General features: G+C 47.2%; 1 protein-coding gene across 1 annotated transcript in view; it reads left to right on the forward strand.

Annotated features, from left to right (window-relative positions):
* Window positions 1-11,845, forward strand: part of SIM2 (SIM bHLH transcription factor 2) — a 55,087-nt gene that overhangs the window by 4,231 nt on the left and 39,011 nt on the right. The window contains exons 2-3 of the mRNA XM_057377228.1: window positions 3,869-3,951; window positions 6,751-6,840. Of these exons, the coding sequence (XP_057233211.1) occupies window positions 3,869-3,951; window positions 6,751-6,840 (173 nt within the window). The remainder of the gene's footprint in view (window positions 1-3,868; window positions 3,952-6,750; window positions 6,841-11,845) is intronic.

An 11,845-nucleotide genomic window follows, 5' to 3' on the forward strand; every position in this document is an offset into this window, starting at 1 on the left:
CAGCTTTCGGCCGCGGAGAGGAGCGGGAGGCACGGCACATCCCCGCTCAGCCCTGCTCTTTCTCAAAGCKCCTGTGATCGGGGATTTTCCCCCTCTCGGAGGTTCCCCTCGCCGGGCCCGAGGAATCCCCGCTCCCTCCAGAGCCATCGCGGCTCCTGGGATCCTCCGGTGCCCTCGGGGCTGAGATCCCTCACCTCGCTGCAGTCGGGGCTTGGGAAGAGGGGTCAGGGCTGCCCTCGCCCCGCTGCCTCCCCCTCCTCCCGGGGTGACAGCAGAGCCTCGGACCTGCCTCAACGAGGGGCGCAAAGCACAGGGGCAGCCGCTCGGGAACTTCCCTGGGCTCTCCCGTCCGAGGGAGGCACAACCGCGCTGGGGAAAACCCAAAAACCGGGAGAGGCAGCGAACCCTCGGTGATTGTCGCTGCCCCGAGGGTCCCTGTGAAGGATGGGGGACCTTGCGCTCCGGGGGAGCCGAGGAACAGCCCAGCAGACACAAAGGAAATACTCCAAGTTACAGGGCAACCCGATACTTAACATAATACATGGCTAAGTAATTCTTTTAGCAGAATCCCGAGCTGAAAAGCTACCGGGCTTTCAAATGTGTGTGTGGACGAACTTACGTATGCGGAGACCAAAGGTGGGAGCTGTTCCCAAATATTTCTACATCTCATTACAGTTTAACTCAGCCCGCTCCCTCCCTGGAAACTGGGAAATGGTACAAAGCGAATATTGAAGTGCTTTGAAAACAGCCAGAGATGTCAAAAGGCGCAGGRAGCGGAGCGGGATTTTGTCCGTGTTTGCTTGGAGAGGGACGCGTTGGTACTAAAATCCCCCCGGTTATTAACTGCAAAAGCAGCACGAAATTTGGGGTGTTTGTGTAAAACCCTCTGTGATTTCGGGCGGGCTCTGTCGGAGCCGGAGCTGCCGCCCGGTGCCCGGAGAGCTCTGCGGGCACAGTCGCCCTTGGGGCCGGTTTTTTCCCGTGTCAGGCATCCCGGTCCTGCTCTGCCCGCACGGCCCGGGCCCGGCGGGGACAGACACCGGTACAAACACCGGTAAACGCAGGGCAGACGAGCAGAAGGGCTCATCTCGCCGTGTTTTCTGGAGTGCCAGGACACAGAAGGTTGAGCCTGGGACTGCCTTGGGCCGTGCCAGCTCCGCCGGCCGGGCCGGGCTCTGCCGCTGAGCCCAGCGCCGGCTTTTCGGGCTTTACGCTGCCTGCAGCTCCCGGGATCCCCCCAGGATGATCCCTGACCCTCTAAGGAGCCGCGCTCAGGGCCAGGCCACCCGCACTGGTGCTCCCGGCATTTGCGGGAAGGATGCTCCAGCTACCCGCTAGCAGGGAATTCTCTTCGTGGGCCAGCTAAACCCTGCTGTGAGGGGRCGTTTTAAAATGTTTCCTTCCAAACAACCCTTTGGGCACCGCAGCGGTGGCTGAGCCGGGTCGGACAGCCGGCAGCTCCCCAGACGGGGATACCTTCCCACCCCAGCGCACTYCCAGCCCGATGGAGCGGCGCAGGAAAGGCTCGCKGTGTATCGTCAGCGATTTTGGCCCCGCTCCAGGCCGATGAGTGAATTTGTGCGTTATTTGCTGGCTGGGCAGGAGCAGCCCGGCGGAGCCTGTTGCATCCCTATGTTTACAGGACGCAACGCCGCGCGTTCGCAAATCTTTGGGAAGACGAGTTAATGGGCTTTAGAATATTATTTATATAATGCTTTTTCGAATGCGAGGGTTTATTCGTTCATTTTTCACGTTTAAAGCAATCTGCTGGCGGATTAAATGGTAAAATCACCGGCTTTGAGATAAGCTCAGACGAATGCCAAGCTGATCCACCGAACGTGTTTACGTCTGATGTGCGTTCGCGATTGCAACTTCAATTTATAATTTCAAAGRGAGCAAATGTGAGAAAGTGACTTATTTTTAGTCAGGGCTAGGAAAGAACCTCAAAACCTGTGCAGATTTGGGGGATGCTGTGAAAGGAACGAATTTCCTCGTACGGCTGGGGCAGAGACGCTGCTCGTTCTCGGAGAGCTTCGTCAGCGGCTCAAGAAATAAATCTGCTCCGTCTTTCGGAATGTGAGAGCTCAGGACAGGTTTTCCACCGCTGTGTGTGACTCCCTTTGTAGGGTTGCAATCTCATATTTCGAGATTTGTAATTCGTAAATCGAAATGTGAGCAAACCGCGCGGCACAGGGACAGACTCTGGAGTGTGAATTTGTTGCCGAATCGGGAAAGAAACCGCAGGATGACTCTGCGATTCCCAAACTTTTCTCCCCAGACGAAAACGCGTTTCAGCGGAAAGGGCGTTTTGACGTGTTTCTGGAAGTTTAGGAGCCCTTTCCAAACGGAGAATTAGGAAAAGGTGGGAAAAAGCGCGAGTTTTCGTTTGGTTCTTCCGAGCGAATTTCCCGGCGCTTGGCAAAGGCTTCTTTCAGAGTAGGGAAGGTGTCCTTCCCCTTCCCACGGGAAAGCGCATTTCCGGGATTGGAGGGACCCGCAGAGACGGACACTGGGTGGGGATGCAGTCACCGCCTTTTGGGAATGGTCCTGGGCGCTGCTACTGCCTTGGGACGGCGGAAAGGCGGCTTCAGGGCCGCCCAAGGCCCCCAGTGTCCCCTGCTTGGCGTGGGAAGCTCCTCAGTGCTTTCCCGGAGGGAGCGGAACGTGGAACCCGGCTCCACTGACACCGGGACGGGAATCAAACCTCGGGGGAAGYGGCGCGGCAGGCGCGTCCTCCCCGCCGCCGCTCCCGTGGGGGATCCTGCCCATGCCAAGGGATGCCCCAAGAGTGGAGAGAAACCCCCCATCATTTCCAGACCAGGTTTAAGCGGCCAAAGCACAGACGGATCCGTGAGGGCTTCAGGAGGGGCGTTCAGAATCACGGAGCTGGAGTGCAGGGCAGGGATTTCTGCCAACTTTTCCCTCCTTCCGGAGGCGAYGGGGGCTCCTGCCGCAGCCGGGAGGAGGGAGTTTTCTTTGGAGGCACCTGGGCGGCAAGGGAGCACCGGAGAAAACACGGGGCTGGGTTTTATGGCGGTGTACCCGTGTGCCGGGGCGATTGCAGAATTCCAGGCCGGCAGCACCGAATCCCCGCCTTTCATCCCGGGCCGCCGACCCTTCCGCAGCGCCCTCCGAGGCCTCCCCGAAGCCGAGGGTTGGCTTTTCTCTCCGAAAAGGAGGCACTGAATGGATGAGATCGCGTCCCTCCATCTCCCACGGGCAGTGGCAGCTCTGCCATCAGGTGCCAGCAGCAGTGTCCAGCCCTGTCCCTGGCGCGGTGGCGGTCTCAGCTCCAGCCTGCTTCTCACGCAGGAAGGGAAAAACAAACAAACAAACAAACAAACCAACCGACACGCAAACCCCAGCGCACCCGCCCCTCCTCGCCCCAGGCCGCCTCCATCAAACACATTTCACTGTCACCAAGGCGGTGTGGGGCGTCCCCCGAGCCGGGGTGGGCTGTGGGGTCAGTGGGGTTGGATGGGTCCGTCCCGTCCGTGCGCAGATGAATGGTCAGCGGGGGCAGTTCATCCCCGATCGAGCTCCGGCCCTATTTACTCTCCTCAGTCTCTTGGGCAGCTCGGGAGTGGCCRGACAGAGGGACAGGAGAACGGGAACGGGGACGGTGCCGCTGCAAGGACGGACCAGCCCGGCGGGCCGTGGGAGCGGCTGCGGCCGGGGTTGATGGCTCTCGGGGATGTCCAGAAAAAGAGCAATTCCCTTCCAATCCCCGTGTGTAGAAGGGACTCAGCCTTTCCCACCTCTCTTCCCGCCGGAGAAGGGGGGTCAGGGGCAGCGCAGGTCCCGCCGGGGAGACAGGARGGACCCGGCCCTGCTTCCTGCTCTGAGCAGCTCCTTGCTTTCCTTGCAGGTCTGGGTGACGCCTGGGGACAGCCGAGCAGGATTGGGCCCTTGGATAACGTGGCCATGGAGCTCGGATCGCACTTGCTTCAGGTAGTGGACGCCTTCCTCCTCCCGTACGCACTGCGCATCGGAAACCTGGGGTTGAGGTGTTGCCTCTCCTCCTCCTCCTCCTCCTCCTCGTTCTCCACTTTCTCATCACCCCCGCACCACGCCAGGAGTCTGGGTGAAGCCTTCACCTCATTCCGGAGCCTCGCCGGGCTGGGAGAGCAGAACACCGAGCCTCCAACCACTTATATTCCCATTATTTAATTTTTTCGTCTTTTATACTTTTATAGTTTGATATTGGCCGAAGCGCTGGAATGGGGGGCTCATCCCCTCCTGCCAGCCCTTAAAGCTTTAATCAGCCGCCCCAAAAGTGCCGGAGATGTCCCCAAGAAGCCCCCGGAGAAGGGACCGGGGACCGGCATTCCCCGCCGGTGATTCGGGAGGGGAAACCTGGGAGGGAGCGCCGGGGTCCCGAGGAGGGGGAAGAGCACCTGGATTGGCTCTCCAATGGGCTTTAGCACCCGAAAATGCCATTATTCACATCCCGGTGATCTGCCCTGGAGTTCCTCTGAATTCTTCCCGCCCAGCAGAGTTTTGGAAGTTGCAGCCGGTGCGAGCGTGCCAGCAAGAGGAGAAAAAAAAGAATTGCGTTTAGCTCATTTTTGAAAAAAATACGTGAACTTAACGCAGCACGGGTTTTCTGGCCTATTTTTTGTCGATTTTAAAGAGCCAGCAAAGCGCAATCGTTTAACGGGAGGGTTTATGGGGGAGGTTAATGCCTGGTCACAGAGCTGGGGCTGTTTTCACTGCTCGTTCGGCTGGGGATAAAAACCTCAACAGAAAAATCTCTGTTCGGGCTCCGCGGCCGCGCTGTCGCCGGGAGGATTTGCCCACTCCGCTGTCCCCTCAGCCGGGGGGTGAGATGTCGCGGTCCCCAAGCTTCAGCGGCCGGGGAGGTGAGGTGGGAAAGCTGTGCCAGCTCCCCCGAGCTTTGGAATGACGAGCGCAGTCATTTATTTGCTCCCATGGAACATCCCCGCTTCTCCTGGGGGAAAAAAGGACAGATTTTGGGAGGCTGATTTGGAAAGGGAGGCTCTGACCGCATCCAGGCAATGCCAGAGCKCAAAATTATCCCCTGGGAAGGCATTTCCAGACTTGACAATTATTTTTTTAGGCAGCCGATGTCATCTCAGCTATTTCAGAGTCCCGAGCCCACCTAGAAAATTCCAATCCAGCTCTGTGTAATGCTCTATATGCATAATATAATAAATAAATTACAATACATGCCCGGTCATACAAATCATTGTTACATTCGCTCCTCCTCCTCCTCCCTGTTGGCTGGTCCCCGTTTTGTTTGGCATTAATTGAATTTACACAAAATTAAATGCTGACCACCTGTAACAGTCATTTTACAGTTCAGTTATTCCTGAATGAAAAAAGCTGAACGTTTTAATAAACACCCATTTACTGCAATTTTTTTTTTTTAAATTTTTAAGGCTTCTCAGGCTGAAGATTTACATGTAAGTTTTCAGCTCCAATTGGCTTTTCTGTACATGGAATTTTGGGATGTGTTGCTCCACATGATGCAGTATCAGCAGCTTTGACATGGGTTTAGTTGTGATATTGGGAAAAGGAATTGCAGAACAACAGTGTTTAAAAACAATGCTAAGGTGTAATAATTMATTTCCCATTATAATATTTCCACAAAATTTAATGTATGCTTAAAAAAGAAAAAGCAAAGAGTAATCTGGTTTCAATTATATGCTGTAGAGTCATTAGTAGGCCAGAGAATAATTTRGAATATTTTCAAGTATTTTGGTGTGGCATTGTAGGTGCACGAAGCAGACAGKATTTTATTGCTTCTCTTCTGGTTCAGTGACATTAAATGGATTAAAACAGGTGGTTTTTTAACCAAAGTACTGTAAAAACTGTTTCTCTCTTCCAAATATATTGTCCAGTGATGTTCACATGTGTGAATATTCCCTGAGATTCACAGGCTGTGTGTGGATCAAAGCTTTCTACACTGGGGAGACACAATGGAGACTTTTTGATATCAGATACTTTGGAAAAAATGCCTGAAATTGGGCACTGAAAAGTCAAGGACCGCCAAACTGAGAGGTTTTGTGCCCAAATCATGGCCAGTTTTGGCTAAGCTTTACCACATTCYTTTTTTTCTCATATAAATAATTCCTGACTAAATCAAACTTGAGTTTTTACTCACATAAGTAATATTTGCCTCCCAGCCAATATCCCCTCAAGAAGAATTTGTAGGATTGGATCTCAGCTTTACATCGGTTGAGGTTTGCAGATTGCAAGGATAACAAGCACAAACATCTCCCTTAAAGCGAGATAAAGTTTTGAATGCTGACTTATTCTGCTTTTTKGGGGGGGAAATTCCCATAGTTACAGAGCAGAGAGCCCTCTRTTCAGAAATCCATTATTGAAAATAMAGCCCAATTTAAACACTGCTTATGGTGCCATTAAATATATTGCAAATAGCAGTGAGCTGGCTCTGCCATAAAAAATGGCTCAGGCAGGGCCTGACTTCCCCCTGAGCGCCGCAGAGCTCAGGATTTGGGCTAGGCACTAAAAAAAGCCTGAATCAACAGCAAAACATTCTGTGAAAGTGGAGCAGCAAAGCTGCATCTGCAGGGGAATGAGGAGGATTTGACACTCCCCCTGAGTTTGAGGGATCAGCATCAGATAAACGTTTCTATCCCTTAAATTTTGCTGTTTTCTGCTGAAGTCAGACAGAAATAATCCTCAAAAATACTTTTTTTTTCCACGATAAATGGTCTAAACAGATTTCTCCCTTTTCATCCTGTGCATTTCTCTTTATTTCAGACTCTGGATGGCTTTGTTTTCGTCGTGGCGTCCGATGGCAAAATAATGTACATTTCCGAAACGGCGTCTGTGCACCTCGGCTTGTCTCAGGTACGGGGTATTCACTCCGAAATCTAAAACACGAATAAAATAAAGCTGCTAAATGCAAATTTGGAACCTCACACCGGGACTTTGATTTTCTATAATGTCATTTTTGTCAGAGCTGTTTGAAGCTTTGGCTTTTTTCCTCTCCTGAAAGCGACCTGGGTAAAACTCAAATTTCCTTCGCTTCCCACCACGTCAGGCCCGCCTTAATATCTGCGCTTGTTCATTGTATTTTACTGCTCATTACCTTTTAGCAGGGCCATAAATAATATGATATTGCAAATTGCAGATCTGCACAGAGCCTGAAACCCAAGGCCAGAGCCGGCGCGGTAACGCAATAGGGCTGAAATAAAGCCCCGAATCCGGCTCTGGGAGCTCGAGATTGTGTGAGATATTGAGGCTGCCTATGAAAGGGAGAGGAAATCTGATGTGGAACATGAGTTTTATGGTAAATGTGCTTGAGGAGGGGAAAGGGAAAAAAAAAAAAAAGAGGAAAAGGGGGGCAGATTTATGAGTGTTCACATGGAATTCAGGGTAGTTTTTCCTGAGTTTTTCCAGCTCAGTGGTCTTTTCAGTAAAGCATTTTATATGGTTGTGATAGAACTCATAAAACTCGGTTTACTACTGTTCTGCACCAGAAGTATGAGGGGGGGGTTTGTTGGTTTTTTTTTTCTTAGATGGACATTTCTGATTTTTTTTTCTTTTTTTTTGCCTTCTTAGGATAGGCATGAGGGCAAAGAGCATGAAATGATTGTAGAATGCAGCTTTCTGTGCCTTCATCTTAAACTGAAATTCGTTGGTAGCACCTGAGCTGAAGTTTGCCAAAGCCCTGTAGAAAAAAATTTCTTATTAATTTCAGCAGGCCCTGGATGAGACCTGCACCAAGTTTTGTACCAAACACTTATAAATAAATAAAGTGAAATAAAGACTAAGCAGCAGGGGGGAGAAGAATGAGGAGACGAAGGTGAGAGGGAGGAGAATATTCTGAAAATATCAGCTTCATTTGGCTGTTACAGGAAACAGGGAGGGGACTTTATTGGTGGGGATTAAATGTATACTTTAATTTTGATAATAATTAATATTTTTAATTGAAAAAATGAAGTGAAGTTCTTTGGATGTGTGTTCATAACAGCAATATTAGCATTAGTGGCTATGACAGAAAATAGAACCCAAGGGCTAGAGAAAATAAAAATATAAACCCATAAACACCATTGTTAAGCCCCTCTCCTCTCATATCTTTAAAAAAATCATTTTGAGGATCAAGAACCTCCATAGATTTGTTTTCTGCCAACTTTTAAAAATATGACCTGAAAACTTCCCGAGTTCAGTTTGTTCCATTTACTCTGTCTTCGTATAACATTAATGTTTAATACCACCTAATTAATGTTTAAATTCCTTCAAATTCCTTTAGTTTTAAAACAAACTTTCCTACAGAATGGCYGTATTTTCTACTCCTTTTTCACCCTGGGTTTCTCTCACTGAAAATTTTTACAAGGATGCATCCGGCTGCTGGAATCCATTCATTCTATCTGTGCAGTTATCCCAAAGCACTGAGCATTCCCATCCATCCATCCCAGAATAGAAATTCCCCCTCCCTGTGTTGTTTGCTCCCTGATCTTCCAGGTTTTGCCCCAAAATTGTTCTTTTGGAGRAATACCCAGCCACCAGATCTTGTAGGTCTCAGTGCTATCCAGCCATTTGGGGCAATTCAAGACTTGTAGGGTCAGTGGGATGCTGAACAGACTCTGGAGAGGAATTGGGAGTGCCCCACTGGGCACTGCTGAAATAAAAAAGGATTTTTTTTTCTATAGGGCTTKGGCAAACTTCAGCTCAGATGCTACCAACAATTTCAGYTTAGGACGAAGGCACAGAAAGCTGCAATCTACAATAAATTCAGGCTCTTTGCCCTCATGCCTATCCCAAGAGGGCAAAATCCCATTTATCCCTTGTGATCACCTGCCTGGAGTGAATCTCACGTGCGTGGAAACATCCACAAACCCTCAGTGCAGGAGGTGCTGATAAAACCCAGAGGGTTTGGTCCTGCTGCTTTTTGAAGGGAGTGCAATCAGCAAAATCCCAAATCTTCCCCTTCAGCAGGGGTTGGTAAAYAAATAACTTAGAAAGTTGTTTGAAATTTCAGGCTGTGTTTTCAATTCTCAGAACCCAGAATTTCCTAGTGCTCAGGGGTTTATTTATAAATAAAACCCAGTTAAATAGGGAGTGAGTCCCACTGATTTATTTATCACCAATCTGTTCTTGTTCTGCCTCAATATTCTATTTTTGAAGGGATAATTTTGCTTCACCAGGCAGCACCAGCGCTAATATTGGGCTGAACCCATTAACCCTGGGATATTCCTGTCAGCTTCCCAACCCTCTCAAGGAGTTCTTGTTCCCACTCCTCTGCAAATCACTGGGATTTTTGCCTCTGACAGCAACAAGAATGGGATTGGTCAGGAGAAGGAAATTCCCCCGGCCATAATTCCACATTTCATTTCCAACAAGTGCTTTGCCAGAGCTGCAGCCAACACAAGCTGAGAGCAGAGTGGTGCTGATGGCAGAAAATCTCCTCCAGTGGGCACAGAAAGGCCTTTTTATTAAATAATTCGACAATTAACTAGGCCACACGTCCGTTTCCAGTTCAAGKGCCATTTGTTTCGAAATATATATTTTAAGTGGATAAAAAAGCCATTTAAAAATATTTTTGCAGGGTATTTTTGGAGACCTGCTACAGTGGCCTTTATCTTCTGGTAGGTCCTGAATTTAATTTCAGGAAAAAATTTGAGCTGGAGAAAAAGCTGGGGTGGTTAAACCAGTCATAAATTTAAACCAGCACTAAGGATCGTTTTTAAGCACGGCTTTGCTCAGTTCTTCCTGTCTAGAAATTGAATTTCTGACAATCTCCATCTTCATTTGTGGCCCGGTCACTTCACTTGTGGCTTTGGAGGTTGATTTGCTCCCAACTCCCAGTAAAAATTATAAATTCTGGTGCAGGACCCTCTCCTCCTCYTCATTCCAGCTGGCCCCAGAACAGTGATGAACTGGTTTGTACTGGCTGGGATGGCCAATTTCTTACCTCTTTTTTTCCTCTTACCTTTTTTTTCTTTGGGTAATAAAAATTTTCGAATTCCCCAAATACTTTTTTCCCCTAGGAACCCAAAGGCACAAAAAGGAGAGGAAAATCCTCTTGTGAAACRATGGGGAAAGACACATCTTGGTTTAAAAACACATTTTGGTTTTAAGACACATTTTAATTTTAAGACACATTTTGATTTTAAAACACATTTTAATTTTGTTTGGAAGGCCTGGAGTTTATTCCAGCTGTTTTCTTGAAGCCAAGCTTATCTTTGATTATCTCAAAACATTTCACCGCAAACATCCGAACTCTTCCACGAGTTTATTTTGCATTCATCAAACAAGTTTTTGAGAGGCAAAATATGTAATTATTCACTCTAGAGTCCACCTACTTAGTCCTGTGTGTTTATTATGAAAAAACATAAATTCAGAGTTYCCCATAAAGGCCCTGTTAGTAGGAAATGGTGATATTTGGTAGTAAGCAGGTATTTGCAGCTATTAAAAACTGCCTCAAGGAAGCTGCTTTCATAACCTGAGGCACAGCATTTTAGCTCAAGGAATCGAACCATATAATTTATTATTTTTTTTCCATGTTTTCAGTGTTTCATTGTGGGTTTTAAAGGAGCTCTGCCTAGCCGGAGGCCATGGAGAGGTTCCAAATTATGATCTATATTTTGGTTATTTGATTCTGGCATTGCCCCCATCTCCTTGCTGGTGGCTTTATGTCTGAAAGTCAATTTTTAAAGTAAATTTTTAAAGTATTTTTTAAAGGTAATTTTTAAAGTCCATTTTAAAAAAGTCTATTTTTAAAGTCCATTTTTAACATAAATTTTAAAAATAAATTTTAAAAGTCCATTTTTAAAGTCCATTTTAATGTAAATTTTTAAAGTAAATTTCTAAAGTGAATTTTTAAAGTCCATTTTAAATGTCAATTTTTAAAGTCTGTTTTTAAAGTCCATTTTTAAAGTCTGTTTAGGGGTCAGCTTTGCACCTCCACCTCCTGCTGGTTATGTTGGGGTTGCAAATAAACCCGTAAGGATTGAAACCTTTTCTGTGTTTATAAAAAAGGAAAACCAGGCATTGTTTCACAAAGAATTTTAGGCTTGAGCTTTAGACATAAATCCTGGGATAAAAAGGCATTTGGGATAAAACTGTGACCTCRGGGCTGTGAATGCTGTGAAAAAATGTGCATTTCCATGAGGTATCATTCTAAAATAGGTGATGAGTTTGGGAAAAGCAGGAGATACCCCTGAGTTACACTTTTTAACAGATAACATCAACTCCAGTTGAKGAGGCTGGTCACCTTAATCAGTTTATTTTATGTAAGAATAAACTGTATCAGTTTATTCTATATTGAAGGGAGAGATTGTTTACACACAACCACCCATTAATACTTTTCTTTTTTTGGAAGATAAATTCTCTSATAAAAATGTTTTAATTTTGAGGGCAAAATATTCAGGGAAAAGAAATCACTCTTAACCAAATATAAAGTAATATAAACAAGGTTGTAAGTGAAGCTCCTTTTGGTTTGAACAACGAGCACAGAATGACAATTTTGTCACATTCTGAAAATGAAATGTCCATCACCAGCAGAATTTTTAGATTTTTTTTATTTAGGGGATTGTGATATTTATGAAGATACCTGTGGACATTTGCAGGATGCATCTCCCCTTGTAATTTATAAATAAACAGAAGCATTGCCAGACATGACTCACAGTCAGATTTTGTATTTTCCTTCCTCCCTGACAAAAAAAAATGATTTGGGGTGTTCCTGCAACAAGTCCCCACCTGTTTCTGTCCTGAAAAGCAGCAGCCAGGGCTTTTCAAAAAGAACTTCGTGAGGAAATTTTATAAATGGAGCAATGTAAATAATCTTCTTCCCTTCCCTTCCCTTCCCTTCCCTTCCCTTCCCTTCCCTTCCCTTCCCTTCCCTTCCCTT

Source organism: Malurus melanocephalus, unplaced genomic scaffold (assembly GCF_030028575.1).
Source record: "Malurus melanocephalus ecotype Western Australia unplaced genomic scaffold, MMel_1.1 scaffold_307, whole genome shotgun sequence".
In the NCBI taxonomy this organism is placed as follows: domain Eukaryota; kingdom Metazoa; phylum Chordata; class Aves; order Passeriformes; family Maluridae; genus Malurus; species Malurus melanocephalus.